At 43.0% G+C, this 20075-nt stretch overlaps 1 protein-coding gene across 5 annotated transcripts in view; it reads left to right on the top strand.

Annotated features, from left to right (window-relative positions):
* The window catches only part of XXYLT1 (xyloside xylosyltransferase 1), a 324698-nt gene that overhangs the window by 128303 nt on the left and 176320 nt on the right, over positions 1-20075 (top strand). For all 5 annotated transcript variants that reach the window (XM_069727184.1, XM_069727187.1, XM_069727188.1 and 2 more), the window contains exon 3: positions 2636-2768. In XM_069727184.1, coding sequence (XP_069583285.1) covers positions 2636-2768 — 133 coding nt within the window. The remainder of the gene's footprint in view (positions 1-2635; positions 2769-20075) is intronic.

The raw sequence follows: 20075 nt of genomic DNA, 5'->3' as shown, positions 1-20075 counted from the left end.
TATATATATATATATATATATATATATATATATATATATATATATATATATATATATATATATATATATATATATATATATATATCTCAATGTGTGTGTGTGTATAAATATATATTATACTAGCTGAAGAGCCCTTGTTGCCCGGGCATAGTAGCTAACTGGTTAGTTATAGCACCTTACGTATCATTTTCTCCTTCACTCCTCTCATTTCCCCCCCCTTACACCTGTCATTTTGACCTCACACCAGTCATTTCCCCCTCAGTATATACCTTTATGTGATCTCTTCCTGTATATAGTATATCTCTGTATGTCATCTCCCCTGTATATAGTATATACCGGTATGTCATCTCCACCTGTATAAAGGAAACCTGTCAGCAGGAGTGTGCTCAGTAACCTACAGACAGTGTCAGGTTGGCGCCGTTATACTGATTAATATGATACCTTGGTTGATAAAATCTGTCTCGTGGTTGTTTAATAATTATTTTCAGTTTTCATTGGTGCTCTGATTAGGTATTCATCTGTATTGCTTATGACAGGTCACCGATCCCTCAGTGCCCCGCCCCCTATTTTACGTACTCTATATACTATGGTGCGTTCAGAAAAAAATAAATTTGCATTGAGCAAAATGGTGGCGGCGCCTGTGCATTAGCATGTAAAGTATTATGCCTATACTATTGCTAGGTAAAAAAAAAAAAAAAAAAAAAACAGCAAAAACTGAAGTTTTCAGTTATTTTGTTTTATTTTTTTGTTTGCGTCACAAAACCTCCAAATTTTCACAGTTCTAGGCATGTTCTTTAGGCTACTTTCACGCTAACGTCGTGTGACTGACGTCACAATGTGTCGTATTGGAGAAAAAAAACGCATCCTGCAAAGTTGCCCGCAGGATGCGTTTTTTCTCCATAGACTTGCATTAGCGACGTATTGTCGTGTTTTTGGCGGCCGCGACGCACAAAAAGCGTTCCATGTAACTTTTTTTTGTGCGTCGGGTCTGCCATTTTCGACCGCGCATGCACAGCCGAAAATCCGCCCCCTCCTTCCTGGAACTCACAATGGGCGGCTGATGCGTTGTAAAACTGCATCCGCTGCCCACGTTGTGCTAATCAATCACACTGTACGTCGGGCCGACTGTTTGCGACGGCCCGTACCGACGGACTAGTGTGAAAGTAGCCTTACGTGAACTGATGCAAACCCTCAAAAACGGTGAAGTTCCAGATTGTGAGGTAGCAAAACATGAAAAATGCCATGGGGGTGAACAGGAAAGCTGTTTTACTAATAGACATCTTCATTATCTATGCTCCATAAAAAAAAATATATTAAGTACAATTCTGAGTGGTTTAGGAACAAGTGGCCTACATAGAGATCCCGGTAATCACACTGCAGTCTCCTGGAGTAGGATTAAATGGGTTCAGCACATCACAGAAAGTTAGTCTGTTCTCTTCAGTAGCTTCAGTGATTAAAGCTGATTAAATCTAAAACATTTAGATTACAGTTTCTTATATAGATGGATTTAGTAGACTTCCACCCGACGAACATGAAGAAGTCAATTAAGTAGCAATCCTTATTTACTAATCCAGTCGTCCTTTCTTCAAGCTTCCTCCTAGAAAAATGATATTCTGCATGAATATAATATTCCTTCTCATACCCGCATGCTGTGTGTAAGCTCCTCACTTATTTTTATTAAAGTTCTACCTTAAAGGGACTTTCCAATGTTTCAAGTTATCCCATTTGTTTTTCATAAAAAATTTTTTTGTTTTTATGGCGTTTTTAGTGTTTTGTTTGCATGAAATGTTGCAGCTGGACACATATTATGCCTCCTTTTAAGAAAAATGAAGGTTACACTCTCAGGCCTTGATATTTTTAAGCAATACAGCACGTAGTCATTCATTTAACCCCTTCATGACCTTGGGATTTTCCGTTTTTTCATGTTAGATTTTTGCTCCCCTTCTTTCCAGAGCCATAACTTTTTTATTTTTCCGTCAATATGGTCATGTGAGGGCTTGTTTTTTGAGGGACGAGTTGTACTTTTTGAACGACATCATTGGTTTTACCATGTTGTGTGCTAGAAAACGGGAAAAAAATTCCTAGTGCGGTGAAATTGCAAAAAAAGTGCAATCCCACACTTGTTTTTTGTTTGGCTTTTTTACTAGGTTCAATAAATGCTAAAACTGATATTATGATTCTCCAGGTCATTATGAGTTCATAGACACCAAACATGTCTAGGTTCTCTTTTATGTACGTGGTGAAAAAAAATTACAAACTTTGCTTTAAAAAAAAAAAAAAAATTGCTTAATTTTCTGATACCCATCTCCATACTGATCTCCATTTTTTGTGATCTGGGGTCGGGTGAGAGCTTATTTTTTGCGCTCCGAGCTGACGTTTTTAATGATACCACTTTTGTGCAGATACGTTCTTTTGATCGCCCGTTATTGCATTTTAATGCAATGTTGCGGCCACCAAAAAAAGTAGTGTGTGTGATATATATATATATATATATATATATATATATATATATATATATATATATATATATATATGTATACATGTATACATGTATACATGTATGTATGTATGATGTTGGGGGGCTATCTCTGCAGTTTTTGTATTAACACCTAGCTTGTCTTCTCCTTATTTATAGATATAGCTCGCATCATTCAGTTGGACTTGGATTTAAAGTTTCAGACCAACATCAGGGAACTGTTTGAAGAGTTTGATAACTTTTTACAGAACTCGGTGATTGGAATCGCACATGAAATGCAGCCTGTGTACAGGTACTGGCTTTTATCCTTTTATGCCTGGGAATTATGTTGGTATTGGGAATGGGTTTATTAGTGTTTTATTGTTGGGTTTCCCCATTTTATTTTTCACTATTGATTTTAGGAAAAAAATGTTTTTCTTGAAGGCTAAAACGGCCTTTGGTGGGAATGGATTAATGTAAACAAACTTCTCATGTAAAGTTGCCCTAAGTGTTTATGGCAATAAAAGTGTTACATGCAATGAGTAAATTCCAGCAATGGTAATAGTGGTGGATGTTGTATGCCAAACTTTTTGATCAAATTGCTATATTTAATCGTCTTAAATACCTAAGCCAGATATATCAATATTTTATAAAATTATTTTATAGTACCTATGGCTAGAGCTGCTTTTCTTTGGTGCGATGTGTAATGTTAGGTGGTAGTGACGCTGCTACTCGCAACTGTTTTTCCAGATTTGTCTCTGGAGTGCAAGCGACTCTGCGATTAATTTTGAAAAGAACTCTTAGCACTAAGAAGTTCATAATACAGATGTATATTACACTGCAGGTCTTCTCACAGTGGAAAATTAATCACTGCTCACTACATTTTTATAACGCAAACAGTGTGAGGTCTGCATTATACATAGCATAGGAGACACCAAGACTGCTGAATATATCACATAGGAGACATTGAGACTGCTGTATATATATCACATAGGAGATGCTGGGGCTGCAGCACATATATTACAGAGGGAATGCTGGCGCATATACCCCACAAGAGACACTGGCGCATATACCTCACAAGAGACGCTGGCACATATACATCACAAGAGACGCTAAAGCTGGGACATATGCCTTGCAAGAAACGCTAGAACTGGCGTATATACCTAACAAGAGATGCTGGAGCTTATGCCTCACAATAGACCCTAGATCTGGATCATATAAATCACAAGAGACGCTGGATCATATGCGTCACAAGAGATGCTGAAGCGTATACATCACAAGAGACGCTGGATCATATGCATCACAAGAAATGCTGGATCATATATATATCACAAGAGACGCTGGATCATATACATCATGAGATGCTGGGATATATACATCACAAAAGACATGTACAGTAGAGGAGACGTGGGGGCATATACAGCACAGGAGTTGCTGGTCTATCGTAGCAGTCTTTGGTGGGACGGGAGCGCAAAATCAAGCTGACTCCGCCCACAAAGTGAGTCATCACGATGCCACTGGCCAGCGTGAGGACGTAATCCATTATTACATGCGCCACACTGCTCAGTGAATGCTTCGTACTCATGTTTGTTGCAAGGAGCAGCTAAAAGGCCAACCACCGGCCCGAGCATTGCGGTTCCAGGGATTCTGCCTGAGGGCCAGAGAAAAGGACATCTGCCCGCAGGCCGAGGGTCGCCTCCTTTGTATTGAAGTGTGACCGCAGACTTGAATTTTAAACCTGCACAACCCCTTTTAGACAATATTACTCCATAAAATCAAAGGTGGTTTGTCTCTTTCTCTTTAATTTTATTAAATAATGATGATTAGACAGCTCTTCCCTGGACTTTGCTTGTGTCAGCAATTATAGCCCCTTATACCTTTAGTGGTCTCCTATAGGCAGTAGCCCCTTTTCATTTCGAATTTTAAACAAGTCTACTTGCAACTAACATTCCTCATAATTATAGCATTTTGTGCACTTGCAATTTAATTCTAACTGCCTAATTTCGCTGTCACCAAACTTTTCCTAAGGTCAAGAGCCTAGATCATTCCGACGGTGGAAAACCATGCGACTTCTCCAGCTACATCATCTACGCTAATTAACCACTTGAGACCCTCTAATAGACATTTTTTGTCTCATCAGAAACCTTCCATTTGTCTCAAATGTATTACTTTATTAAATCCCTACTGAGGCCAATTGCAAACCTAGTCCCTTTGCAATTTAAATTGTTGGGGGGTCTTCTAAGGCGGTCATTTTTTTTATTTATTTTACTCTCCATTCTCTCAACTAAAATTGGTAATATCAAAACAATGGGAAACTCATATAGGCTATGTAATGTTTCTAGAGCAATGGAAAACTTGTTACATTATGGTAGTCTTTAATTTTCCTTACTGGAAACTCCAATTAGAGCACTACAAAGAATATTCTATGTCCACAATCTCCTCCATAGAATATACCTAAATTTCTCAGACTGATGTTTCGGGCCTTGTTATTCAGTGGTTGACATTTGGCTTATATGGTGGACCTGTCCTTCAGGAAAAGAACTCTCAGGGAATCATCTCCTCAACGTGATAAATAACGTACTCAATAAATAGAACTATTGCTAAGAGTCTAGAATTGAGTACAAGACCACAACCATAAAACCCATTGATTTATTAAATCCTGCTTAATAGCAGCAAAGATTCCTATTGCAGCCAATTGAAAATCACCTTCTCTCCCCTTCCCAGCTATTGTGGACAGAGTTAACCTTATCATTATGTATGAATACATTGAAGCACACACATAAGATATTATGTACATATTTGTCTGTGTCCAAGCTAAATCCTTTCTGTCAGTGTTGTATATTAGTTTATCAGGTCGATCTTTAAGCTGATCTCTACTCATTGGAGGAGACAGTGACACCAGAGCAGAATGTCCTAAGCTTCACGTACAAATGGGATGAGCATTGTCGCTCAATCTGCTTCAAAGCGGAACACTTACTTTTCGGTGAAGTGCCTGATTTTTTTTTTCCTTTGTCAAAGCTATTGAAAATGATTATTCTGAATAAGAAGAAAATAATTTGGCTTGAATTATGAAGAAAAAAAATATCTTCCCAGTCTGCTCAGGCTAGGATTTCTGTAGTGACAGGAAAGCTAGGAATGTATGTATATGAGAGTATACTGTAGAAGAAGAGTATAGAGGCTATAAATGTGTAGAAAGCTCATTTAAACCACAGATGTCAAATGAAAGTATCTGTCAAAAATTGTTCTGCCTGTTAGGTGTTTTTGTGGGTTATTATAGTTGAAAAATAGTTTGTGCTGAATAACAGATCTACATCCTTGAAGCCAAGATTGTCCAAAGATCACGGCGAGCAATTGCCATTTTTGGCACTATGATCCAAATTGACAATCTTCAGAGACCAACCTTTTCGTTCAGAAAATGGCCATATAAAATGCCAGATGTTTGGCTAGTTTACTAGTCACATTAGATCCTCATGATTTCATTATTCCCAGTTTATCCTGATCAGTGGCAGTAAGGTGAATGTGCACGTCCTGTTCAGCTTCTGATGGTGCCGGCTAAGGAGAGCGAGAACTGTGTGGCTGTCATCAGCTGCACAGTTCTCTCAAAATCAGGCAAAGTAGTTTGAGTGCTCTGCAGGCTTTTTCCGTAATCACGCTATTGATGACCTGAATTTAGATTAGATTGGAATAGGTCCGACACTTGGTACCCCTTGTGGATCAACTGTTTATAGAAGCCTAATGCCTGGGTTAGCACTGATGTGACTTAATTGTTTACATTGCTCCTTCTACCTCCGTGCTGTATTTAAGGACCTCACTGCAATACATAGGAAAGGATGCAATTCTGGCTTTGTGAGTGTGAATTAATGCAGATGGAAAAGTGGTGGAAGTGTTTACAGCAACTACGGTAATTTTGTGTGATATCCTTGGATTTGCTGTATAAATGATTTGTATATTTCTCCATTTTATTTGCTATATGAGACAAAATAGAACAAATTCCATCCCAAATAATGTAATCCATTTTGATACTTTTTTTTGAGAATTTTCTCATTTTTGAAAACTTATGCTTCCTAGTCAGGTGATTGTATTCACAGGATATTACCAGCAAATACTGCGGTATCATTTCTCTCTCATTTCTGCTCATGAAGAGTGTTTCTGACCAGATTGCAGGTCAATAGCGAAGGATTCCTGTAAGCTTCCATGCAGCCTATTTTTCTTAGCTTTCACGGTACATGCTGTGCCATAATACTAGCTGCCAAAAATAATGTCCTGTTTTCCATTGATCGGCTGCCGTGACTGTATTTTATTATTACTCGCAGGACATTTACTAGTATTACAGTATTTCTTCACTAATGAAACTCCAATTTTTATTTGTGGGCTCAATTTCAGGAGACTGCTGTATATCCAACTCTCAAGTATACAACCCTATAAACCCAGTTTTGAGCTGGTTTCACACTTGCGTTGGGCAGAGCTGCGGAGGGCTGCGTACTTCCTCCGTTAATCCCCGCCCACTGCTGCACCTCTTCTATTCAGTTCTGCCTACGTCTGAATGCGTCCTGCGTACCTATCTTTAACATTGGGTACGCAGGCCATGCGGATGTATGGTAATGCGTGTGCATGCGTCGTTTTGACGCTGCATCGAATGCGACATGTTGCATTTTGTTGCAGTCGGCGCAGCGTCAAAACCACGCACGCGGACGCATCCGCATACATCCGCATGGCCTGCGTACACAATGATAAAGATAGGGTACGCAGGACGCATGCAGACGTAGGGGCTTAATGGAGGAACTACGCAGTCCTCCGCAGCTCTGCCCAACGCAAGTGTGAAACCAGCCTTACACTTTTGCTTTGCAGTGACCTTGTGACACTTAGTTAAAGATTTAGTGCACTGTTTTGCCAGAAGCATTATCTCTTAGGAATGAGATTTGCCTCGACATATAGGAACACTGGGCCCGATTCATCAAAGCTTTTACCCCAGTATTCTGGTGTAAAAAGCTTTGAGAAGTCTCTTAATTTTGGCACAACTGGTGGCTGCATTAACCTTCTACGACTTTTGCATTCTCATACCATTGTCGCCAGCCCTGACAATGTTGGCGGAGTCGGGGTGGGCCAGGGGCATAGCGCAGGCCCCTTCATGAATCGGGAGCATCTGATTCCAGCATGCCTCTTCATCAAGACCAGCGTGAACAACGCCGGTCGTGATGTATCGGGCAGGAAATGTATTTCCTTGGTAAAGCCAACAATGTGGAGAGCTTGGATTCCTTTGTGTTTTTCTCAGAGATAGAAAGGGCTATTCTACTAATTTATTTTCCGTAGAAAACCTATCCGTTTTAGTATTTTGCTATTATAGTGCAAAGGAACGTAATTTATACTTGATGTATAAAATCCATTAGATAAATTCCTAAAAAAAAAATAAATTGCAATAAAAGGTAACATAGTGTTTTATCAGAAATAAGTAGCTTTTCTGTGCTACACTAGCTTATTGTATTAGCAGTAAAGTGAACAAAGCCCAATCCTCACAATAATTCCAAGTGTCACGAGAAACCTTTGTCATCTGTGCTACTTTATGGCTATGAATTCTATTTTCCTACATTATTAACATAATGTGCCTCTTTTTACACAAGTGATAGCTAGCCATCATATCTGAGATTACGAGCAAATAACTCATGTTCTGAAGGGAAAATATACAGTCATTGAGAAATACATTGTAAAACGCCATTGTTTACGGATACCTTTTTTCTCAGGCGGTTTCTAAGTGTTATGGAAGGTGCTGATACAATCTTCCAAAGCTGCAGAAAACTGAAACGAACATTGCAACTGTGACAAAAGCCACAAGCAATCGCACTAAATCAATTCCCAATTTTCAGTTTTATGAACCATACAAATGCAGGAAGAAAAAGGTTGAAGAAAATAATTTTTTTTTTCTTGGTGAGTTAAAATGAAAATACAATTCAGAATAGCTTCTTGCTTTGAAGCAAAGTATTTAAAGCTCTCCTTCTCTGGACAAAGGGACAACTCTTCCTTAAAGTATATGTCCTTACACTCAGGCTCGGACTGGTCAACAGGGAAACAGGTGAATTCTGTGGTGGGCCGAACCAACCACCTACATGAGCAGTGCTTGCCACAGTACACTTAATGTAACTTGTACAGACAAAGGGATCATCCCATCATTCACTCAACAAACTATCCAGTTTATTATTTTATAGAAACACTAGTTGGCCCGTGCAAAATTTTCACACATTGGTTGTCGGGGGCGCAGGCAATTTCAGGAAAATCAAGCTGGTCAAATGTAAATGTATTTCATTGAGATGATGAACACAGAGGTATGTGTCTCACTGACTGGTGTACTGGCCTGTCTCCTGGTTGCTCCTCCAGCCTCTGGACACTACGCTGACACACCGCAAATCTTCTTGCCACAGCTCGCATTGATGTGCCATCCTGGATGAGCTGCACTACCTGAGCCACTTGTGTGGGTTGTAGAGTCCGTCTCATGCTACCACAAGTGTGAAAGCACAACCAACATTCAAGTGACCAAAATATCAGCCAGAAAGCATTGGTACTGAGATGTGGTCTGTGGTCCCCACCTGCAGAACCACTCCTTTATTGAGTGTGTCTTGATAATTGCCAATAATTTCTCTCTGTTGTCTATTCCATTTGCACAACAGCAGGAGAAGTGAATGGGGCTGTAGGAGGACAACAACCCAGCAGTAGGACCGCTACATCATCCTTTATGCAAGGAAGAACAGGAGGAGCACTGCCAGAGCCCTGCAGAATGACCTCCAGCAGGCCACAAATGTGCATGTGTCTGCACAAATGGTTAGAAACTGACTCCATGAGGATGGTCTGAGTGCCTGATTTCCACAGATGGTGGTTGTGCTCACAGCCCAACACCGTGCAGTACGCTTGGCATTTGCTACAAAACACCAGGATTGGCACATTTGCCACTGGCTCCCTGTGGTCTACAGAGACGAAAGCAGGTTCACACTGAGCACATGTGACAGACGTGCTGGTGTGGTTGGCCCTGGGTTCCTCCTAATGCAGGACAATGCCAGACCTCATGTGGCTGGAGTGTGTCAGCAGTTCCTGCAAGATGAAGGCATAGAAGCTATGGACTGGCTCACCTGTTCCCCGGACCTGAATCCAATTGAACACATCTGGGACATCATGTCTCGCACCATCCACCAACGTCACGTTGTACCACAGACTGTCTGGGAGTTGGCGAATGCTTTAGTCCAGGTCTGGGAGGAGATCCCTCAGGAGACCATCCGCCGCCTCATCAGGAGCATTCACAGGCGTTGTAGGGAGGTCATACAGGCACATGGAGGCAACACACACACAACTGAACATAATTTCCTTGTCTTGAGGCATTTCCACTGAAGTTGGATCAGCGCGTAATTTGATTTTCCACTTTGTTTTTGAGTGTCATTCCAAATCCAGACCTCCATGGAATATTCATTTTGATTCACATTGATCATTTTTATGTCTTATTGTTCTCAACACATTCCACTGTGTAATAAAGATTTGCAACTGAAATATTTAATTCAGTGATATCTAGGATATGGTTTTTTTAGTGTTCCCTTTATCTTTTTTGAGCAGTGTATGTATATGTACAGTACAGACCAAAAGTTTGGACACACCTTCTCAGCTAAAGATTTTTCTGTATTTTCAGGACTATGAAAATTGTACATTCACACTGAACGCATCAAAACTATGAATTAAAACATGTGGAATTATATACTTAACAAAAAAGTGTGAAACTGAAATTATGTCTTATATTCTAGGTTCTTCAAAATAGCCACCTTTTGCTTTGATGACTGCTTTGCACACTCTGGCATTCTCTTGATGAGCTTCAAGAGGTAGTCACCGGGAATGGTCTTCCATCCATCTTGAAGGAGTTCCCATAGATGCTTAGCACTTGTTGGCCCTTTTGTCTTCACTCTATGGTCCAGCTCACCCCAAACCATCTCGATTGGGTTCAGGTCTGGTGACTGTGGAGGCCAGGTCATCTGGCGTATCACCCCATCACTCTCCTCCTTGGTCAAATAGCCCTTACACAGCTTGGAGCTGTGTTTGGGGTCCTTGTCCTGTTGAAAAATAAGTGATGGTCCAACTAAACGCAAACCGGATGGAATAGCATGCCGCTGCAAGATGCTGTGGTAGCCATGCTGGTTCAGTATGCCTTCAATTTTGAATAAATCCCCAACAGTATCACCAGCAAAGCACCCCCACACCATCACACCACCTCCTCCATGCTTCACAGTGAGAACCAGGAATGTAGAGTCCATCCATTCACCTTTTCTGCATCGCACAAAGACACTGTGGTTGGAACCAAATATCTCAAATTTGGACTCATCAGACCAAAGCACAGATTTCTACTGGTTTAATTCAATTCCTTGTGTTCTTTAGCCCAAACAAGTCTCTTCTGCTTGTTGCCGGTCTTTAGCAGTGGTTTCCTAGCGGCTATTTTACCATGAAGGCCTGTTGCACAAAGTCTCCTCTTAACAGTTGTTGTAGAGATGTGTCTGCTGCTAGAACTGTGTGGCATTGACCTGGTCTCTAATCTGAGCTGCTGTTAACCTGAAATTTCTGAGGCTGGAGACTCTGATAAACTTATCCTCAGAAGCAGAGGTGACTCTTGGTCTTCCTTTCCTGGGGTGGTCCTCATGTGAGCCAGTTTCTTTGTAGCGCTTGATGGATTTTGCCACTGCACTTGGGGACACTTTCAAAGTTTTCCCAATTTTTCGGACTGACTGACCTTCATTTCTTAAAGTAATGATGGCCACTCGTTATTCTTTACTTAGCTGCTTTTTTTCTTGCCATAATACAAATTTTAACAGTCTATTCAGTAGGACTATCAGCTGTGTATCCACCAGACTAATGCACAACGCAACTGATGGTCCCAACACCATTTATAAGGCAAGAAATCCCACTTATTAAACCTGGCAGGGCACACCTGTGAAGTGAAAACCATTCCCGGTGACTACCTCTTGAAGCTCATCAAGAGAATGCCAAGAGTGTGCAAAACAGTCATCAAAGCAAAAGGTGGCTACTTTGAAGAACCTAGAATATAAGACATATTTTCAGTTGTTTCACACTTTTTTGTTAACCCTCCATCACATACAATATTCGGACTAACGAGTTCACATACAATGTGCCTGTCAGGCGCCTGCTGGAAAAATACCTATAATATCTAATGTTTGCAATTTCAGTGCTCTAAAAGTGATCAGTGACCTTCATAGGGATGTAATAAAAGAGACTACACATAATCAGTTGCAAAAAAAAAACATTTACTTAACATAAAACTAATAACTATGAAATACAAACTTTTCAAAACTCCCGCCAAATAGTCCCCAGTTCGACTCTCTCAAAAAAATGTACAAAGAAAATTTTTGAACACAAACTTAATTTTAAGGTACCTTAAGTACTATTAAAAACATATTCAATCAGAAGTAGATGCTGAGGTTTCCCCAGAAAAGTCACACTTGCAGAGCAAATAGCAAGAATTACACACCATTTTTGCATGTGTCAGGCAAATTGCTTTATGACATTTGAGACATTCATAATTTGAAAGCCTTCTGGTTCCGCTTTCCGCTTGGCAGGTGGTGCATCTCCTTCTTTTGTGAGGTGGTGCAGATGGTGACTTTTCACCATCATCTTCTGGGCGGAACCTTTTGAGCTGAACTTGAAGGCGAGAGGGGATACCGATTGTTTTCACGCTTCTCCTGCGTAGCTCTCCAAGTACTAGTTCATGGGCCAATTTTTTCAGATACAATCGTCTACGGAGTGGTTCAAGCTTGTTTTCAAGATAAATTACTTGTGAATAGGGTTGAGCGACCTTGACCTTTTTAGAGTCGAGCCGTGTTTCGCGAAACCCGACTATCCTAGAAGTCGAGTCGAGTGGAATCGGCCGATTATCGCGAAAAGTCGGGTATCGCCCGAAACACGAAACCCAATGCAAGTCAATGGGGGAGCATAGTCGGCAGTGAGTGGAGGCCAGGAAAACACCTACACTGCCCATTTTAATGGCAAAAACATCCATTCTTGTTAAAGAAGCTTGTCAATCATAATTTACCTTATAATAATTGGAAGGCATTTGAAATTGGGGGTCATTTGGCTAAAGTTGTGGGGGGTAGGGCTGGTTCAAGTAATTAGTGGGCCCAGTAAATCTGGACCACGTCACGGCAGTGGAGCAGGGAGAGGTAAGTATTTAAACTTTGCAAGTGCTGTGATCCTGAGCAAGCAGGGGGGGCCCACTCGTTGGCATTGGCACTGGCACAGGGCCCCTCAAAGTACAGTGGTGTGTTTGCACAGCGGGGGCGCCTCCCACCAGCAGCAACACTTTTGCGTACTATGAGAGGCCCTGTGCCAGTGACGTCGCCAACTAGTATTCCTCCCCCCACCTGATGAAGGAACCTGCACTTTCATCTGCACCTTCCTCTTTGTCCCCGTGTAAGGTGGTATGGTATGCGGGAAGAGGAACCTGACTTTCAGCAGGGTCACAATCTTGCTGTGTAGCGTGCACGGGGAATTTTGCGTTATGGGTCAATGTACCAGCAGACTCATCTATCACTGGCTGGGCAATGGGCAGGATGAGGAGGAAACACAGATATAGGCCCAAAGAATAAAGTGGGCTAAATGCAGTTCAAAATTGGTAACACAGGACTAACCAGGGGGCATTGCAGTGGAGGACAACTGGAATGACAGGCTGACACAGAGAGTAGGCCCAAATCAGTAAGTAGTCGACATGCATTTCAAAATTGGCAACCGTAGTAAACAGGCGGCCCAGCTTTGTTCAGTTGAGGAGAACAGCAAGGAGTGGCAGACACCGATAGTAGGCCCCAACCCAACTAGTAGGCCAAATGCAGTCTAACATTAACAACTACTTAACAAGAGCCTGAAAATGGAATTTCAGGACAGGAAACCAGGAGAACAGCAAGGAGTGGCAGACACCGATAGTAGGCCCCAAACCAACTAGTACGCCAAATGCAGTTGTTCCATTTAACTACAATTTAATGAGAGCCTGAAGATAGAAGTTCAGGAAAGGCAACCTGGAGAACACCTTGGAGTGGAACACACCATCTCTCTACACCCCATACCCAATTTGTAGGCCTAATGCAGTGTAGTTTTCTACAACTACTAAACGAGAGTCGGAAGACCGAAGCAATGTGGACGAAACCTGGGGAACACCTTGGAGTGGAACACACCATCTCTCTACACCCCATACCCAATTTGTAGGCCTAATGCAGCGTAGTTTCCAACAACTACTAAACGAGAGCATGAAGATTGAAGCTCAGGAAAGGCAACCTGGAGAACACCTTGGAGTGGAACACACCATCTCTCTACACCCCATACCCAATTTGTAGGCCTAATGCAGCGTAGTTTCCAACAACTACTAAACGAGAGCATGAAGATTGAAGCTCAGGAAAGGCAACCTGGAGAACACCTTGGAGTGGAACACACCATCTCTCTACACCCCATACCCAATTTGTAGGCCTAATGCAGCGTAGTTTCCAACAACTACTAAACGAGAGCATGAAGATTGAAGCTCAGGAAAGGCAACCTGGAGAACACCTTGGAGTGGAACACACCATCTCTCTACACCCCATACCCAATTTGTAGGCCTAATGCAGCGTAGTTTCCAACAACTACTAAACGAGAGCATGAAGATTGAAGCTCAGGAAAGGCAACCTGGAGAACACCTTGGAGTGGAACACACCATCTCTCTACACCCCATACCCAATTTGTAGGCCTAATGCAGCGTAGTTTCCAACAACTACTAAACGAGAGCATGAAGATTGAAGCAATGGAGAGGAAACCTGGGGAACACCTTGGGGAGGCAGACACCGTTAGTAGGCCCTACCAAAGTTGTACACCCAATGCAGTTTTAAAATTCCTAGAGGCTGAAAACAAGACTATTGACGCTCAGCTTTTTTCAAAGGAACACAGCTGAATTGAGTGGCGCAGACAGACACAGGTAGTAGGACTCAAACCAAAAATGTGGCTCACTGCAGCAGAAAAAAGTTACAGGGGTACACAAGCTGCAGTGCTCTGGGCAGTGGAGGACAATTTCAATAGTGAACCGCAGACAGACTTTGTACGCCTACTATTAAAAAAAGGATGCTCTATGCAATTATAAATAGGTTCTAGGGGTACACGGGCAGCAGTGGTGTGGTCAGTGGAGGCCTAGTGGAAGGAGTGACCGCAGACAGGCATCGAAGGCCTAAAATAATAACACATGGCTGTAGGCAATTTTAAATTGGTTCCAGGGGTACACGGGCAGCAGTGGCCTGGTCAGTGTAGTAGTAGTAGAAAGAACGGACCGCAGACAGGCATCGAAGGCCTAAAATAAAAAAATTGGGCTGGCTGTAGGCAATTTTAAATTGGTTCCAGGGGTACACGGGCAGCAGTGGTGTGGTCAGTGGAGGCATATTGTAAGGAGTGACCGCAGACAGGCATCGAAGGCCTAAAATAATAACACATGGCTGTAGGCAATTTTAAATTGGTTCCAGGGGTACACGGGCAGCAGTGGTGTGGTCAGTGGAGGCCTAGTGGAAGGAGTGACCGCAGACAGGCATCGAAGGCCTAAAATAAAAAAATTGGGCTGGCTGTAGGCAATTTTAAATTGGTTCCAGGGGTACACGGGCAGCAGTGGTGTGGTCAGTGGAGGCCTAGTGGAAGGAGTGACCGCAGACATGCATCGAAGGCCTAAAATAATAACACATGGCTGTAGGCAATTTTAAATTGGTTCCAGGGGTACACGGGCAGCAGTGGCCTGGTCAGTGTAGTAGTAGTAGAAAGAACGGACCGCAGACAGGCATCGAAGGCCTAAAATAAAAAAATTGGGCTGGCTGTAGGCAATTTTAAATTGGTTCCAGGGGTACACGGGCAGTAGTGGTGTGGTCAGTGGAGGCATATTGTAAGGAGTGACCGCAGACAGGCATCGAAGGCCTAAAATAATAACACATGGCTGTAGGCAATTTTAAATTGGTTCCAGGGGTACACGGGCAGCAGTGGTGTGGTCAGTGGAGGCCTAGTGGAAGGAGTGACCGCAGACAGGCATCGAAGGCCTAAAATAAAAAAATTGGGCTGGCTGTAGGCAATTTTAAATTGGTTCCAGGGGTACACGGGCAGCAGTGGTGTGGTCAGTGGAGGCCTAGTGGAAGGAGTGACCGCAGACAGGCATCGAAGGCCTAAAATAATAACACATGGCTGTAGGCAATTTTAAATTGGTTCCAGGGGTACACGGGCAGCAGTGGCCTGGTCAGTGTAGTAGTAGTAGAAAGAACGGACCGCAGACAGGCATCGAAGGCCTAAAATAAAAAAATTGGGCTGGCTGTAGGCAATTTTAAATTGGTTCCAGGGGTACACGGGCAGCAGTGGTGTGGTCAGTGGAGGCATATTGTAAGGAGTGACCGCAGACAGGCATCGAAGGCCTAAAATAATAACACATGGCTGTAGGCAATTTTAAATTGGTTCCAGGGGTACACGGGCAGCAGTGGTGTGGTCAGTGGAGGCCTAGTGGAAGGAGTGACCGCAGACAGGCATCGAAGGCCTAAAATAAAAAAATTGGGCTGGCTGTAGGCAATTTTAAATTGGTTCCAGGGGTACACGGGCAGCAGTGGTGTGGTCAGTGGAGGCCTAGTGGAAGGAGTGACCGCAGACATGCATCGAAGGCCTAAAATAATAACACATGGCTGTAGGCAATTTTAAATTGGTTCCAGGGGTACACGGGCAGCAGTGGCCTGGTCAGTGTAGTAGTAGTAGAAAGAACGGACCGCAGACAGGCATCGAAGGCCTAAAATAAAAAAATTGGGCTGGCTGTAGGCAATTTTAAATTGGTTCCAGGGGTACACGGGCAGTAGTGGTGTGGTCAGTGGAGGCATATTGTAAGGAGTGACCGCAGACAGGCATCGAAGGCCTAAAATAATAACACATGGCTGTAGGCAATTTTAAATTGGTTCCAGGGGTACACGGGCAGCAGTGGTGTGGTCAGTGGAGGCCTAGTGGAAGGAGTGACCGCAGACAGGCATCGAAGGCCTAAAATAAAAAAATTGGGCTGGCTGTAGGCAATTTTAAATTGGTTCCAGGGGTACACGGGCAGCAGTGGTGTGGTCAGTGGAGGCATATTGTAAGGAGTGACCGCAGACAGGCATCGAAGGCCTAAAATAATAACACATGGCTGTAGGCAATTTTAAATTGGTTCCAGGGGTACACGGGCAGCAGTGGTGTGGTCAGTGGAGGCCTAGTGGAAGGAGTGACCGCAGACAGGCATCGAAGGCCTAAAATAAAAAAAATGGGCTGGCTGTAGGCAATTTTAAATTGGTTCCAGGGGTACACGGGCAGCAGTGGTGTGGTCAGTGGAGGCCTAGTGGAAGGAGTGACCGCAGACAGGCATCGAAGGCCTAAAATAAAAAAATTGGGCTGGCTGTAGGCAATTTTAAATTGGTTCCAGGGGTACACGGGCAGCAGTGGTGTGGTCAGTGGAGGCCTAGTGGAAGGAGTGACCGCAGACAGGCATCGAAGGCCTAAAATAATAACACATGGCTGTAGGCAATTTTAAATTGGTTCCAGGGGTACACGGACAGCAGTAGCCTGGTCAGTGTAGTAGTAGTAGAAAGAACGGACTGCAGACAGGCATCGAAGGCCTAAAATAAAAAAATTGGGCTGGCTGTAGGCAATTTTAAATTGGTTCCAGGGGTACACGGGCAGCAGTGGTGTGGTCAGTGGAGGCCTAGTGGAAGGAGTGACCGCAGACAGGCATCGAAGGCCTAAAATAATAACACATGGCTGTAGGCAATTTTAAATTGGTTCCAGGGGTACACGGGCAGCAGTGGCCTGGTCAGTGTAGTAGTAGTAGAAAGAACGGACCGCAGACAGGCATTGAAGGCCTAAAATAAAAAAATTGGGCTGGCTGTAGGCAATTTTAAATTGGTTCCAGGGGTACACGGGCAGCAGTGGTGTGGTCAGTGGAGGCATAGTGGAAGGAGTGACCGCAGACAGGCTTCGAAGGCCTAACATAACAAAAATGTCAATACAATGGTATTGTCAGTGGCAGGCATTGAAGGATGTCAGCGCATAGACTAAACATTGGTGGAGCTGTGAGATAATTTTGCAAGTGGTAGAGCACTGTTTGAGCTGGGGGGGGGGAACTGTCTTGTGGCCGGCGGTACAGGCCCAGGGCCCCTCATATTACAACGGTGTGTCTGACGTTGGGTGCGCACCACCACCGCCAGAGACACTTTATTGTACTAAGAGGGACCCAGTGGCAGTGCCGTCGACCAAAAGCGGGCACACCCACCTCTTCAGACAAACAGCACTCTCACGGGTGCTGTCGCCAAGTGTCGATACCACGGCCCCGTGTGGGGAGTTTGGCCATTTAGTGAGGTGTAAACATGTCGTATGCTGGACAATCAGGTGCAGAAAATTATGAGATTGGAAAAGGCATTCAGAATAGTCCACAGGCAAGACCTTTTCATAGGAAAGCTAGGTGTCAGCCGGGCAAGGTGGGGCAAAAGATTTCGAAATCCAGTTGTGGTTCATTTTAATGAAGGTTAGATCATCTACATTTTGGGTAGCCAGACGAGTCCTTTTTTCTGTTAGTATTGAACCTGCAGCACTGAATACTCTTTCTGATAGGACACTAGCTGCCGGGCAAGCAAGCTCCTGCAATGCATATTCTGCCAATTCTGGCCAGGTGTCTAATTTTGATGCCCAGTAATCAAATGGGAATGACGGTTGAGGGAGAACATCGATAAGGGATGAAAAATAGTTTGTAACCATACTGGACAAATGTTGTCTCCTGTCACTTTGAATTACATAGTAACATAGTAACATAGTAACATAGTTAGTAAGGCCGAAAAAAGACATTTGTCCATCCAGTTCAGCCTATATTCCGTCATAATAAATCCCCAGATCTACGTCCTTTTACAGAACCTAATAATTGTATGATACAATATTGTTCTGCTCCAGGAAGACATCCAGGCCTCTCTTGAACCCCTCGACTGAGTTCGCCATCACCACCTCCTCAGGCAAGCAATTCCAGATTCTCACTGCCCTAACAGTAAAGAATCCTCTTCTATGTTGGTGGAAAAACCTTCTCTCCTCCAGACGCAAAGAATGCCCCCTTGTGCCCGTCACCTTCCTTGGTATAAACAGATCCTCAGCGAGATATTTGTATTGTCCCCTTATATACTTATACATGGTTATTAGATCGCCCCTCAGTCGTCTTTTTTCTAGACTAAATAATCCTAATTTCGCTAATCTATCTGGGTATTGTAGTTCTCCCATCCCCTTTATTAATTTTGTTGCCCTCCTTTGTACTCTCTCTAGTTCCATTATATCCTTCCTGAGCACCGGTGCCCAAAACTGGACACAGTACTCCATGTGCGGTCTAACTAGGGATTTGTACAGAGGCAGTATAATGCTCTCATCATGTGTATCCAGACCTCTTTTAATGCACCCCATGATCCTGTTTGCCTTGGCAGCTGCTGCCTGGCACTGGCTGCTCCAGGTAAGTTTATCATTAACTAGGATCCCCAAGTCCTTCTCCCTGTCAGATTTACCCAGTGGTTTCCCGTTCAGTGTGTAATGGTGATATTGATTCCTTCTTCCCATGTGTATAACCTTACATTTATCATTGTTAAACCTCATCTGCCACCTTTCAGCCCAAGTTTCCAACTTATCCAGATCCATCTGTAGCAGAATACTATCTTCTCTTGTATTAACTGCTTTACATAGTTTTGTATCATCTGCAAATATCGATATTTTACTGTGTAAACCTTCTACCAGATCATTAATGAATATGTTGAAGAGAACAGGTCCCAATACTGACCCCTGCGGTACCCCACTGGTCACAGCGACCCAGTTAGAGACTATACCATTTATAACCACCCTCTGCTTTCTATCACTAAGCCAGTTACTAACCCATTTACACACATTTTCCCCCAGACCAAGCATTCTCATTTTGTGTACCAACCTCTTGTGCGGCACGGTATCAAACGCTTTGGAAAAATCGAGATATACCACGTCCAATGACTCACCGTGGTCCAGCCTATAGCTTACCTCTTCATAAAAATTGATTAGATTGGTTTGACAGGAGCGATTTCTCATAAACCCATGCTGATATGGAGTTAAACAGTTATTCTCATTGAGATAATCCAGAATAACATCCCTCAGAAACCCTTCAAATATTTTACCAACAATAGAGGTTAGACTTACTGGCCTATAATTTCCAGGTTCACTTTTAGAGCCCTTTTTGAATATTGGCACCACATTTGCTATGCGCCAGTCCTGCGGAACAGACCCTGTCGCTATAGAGTCCCTAAAAATAAGAAATAATGGTTTATCTATTACATTACTTAGTTCCCTTAGTACTCGTGGGTGTATGCCATCCGGACCCGGAGATTTATCTATTTTAATCTTATTTAGCCGGTTTCGCACCTCTTCTTGGGTTAGATTGGTGACCCTTAATATAGGGTTTTCATTGTTTCTTGGGATTTCACCTAGCATTTCATTTTCCACCGTGAATACCGTGGAGAAGAAGGTGTTTAATATGTTAGCTTTTTCCTCGTTATCTACAACCATTCTTTCCTCACTATTTTTTAAGGGGCCTACATTTTCAGTTTTT

The sequence above is a fragment of the Ranitomeya imitator genome, chromosome 5 (genome assembly GCF_032444005.1).
Source record: "Ranitomeya imitator isolate aRanImi1 chromosome 5, aRanImi1.pri, whole genome shotgun sequence".
Classification (NCBI taxonomy): domain Eukaryota; kingdom Metazoa; phylum Chordata; class Amphibia; order Anura; family Dendrobatidae; genus Ranitomeya; species Ranitomeya imitator.
Note: the sequence above shows the minus strand (reverse complement) of the source record. Positions and strands in the feature narration are given on the sequence as shown.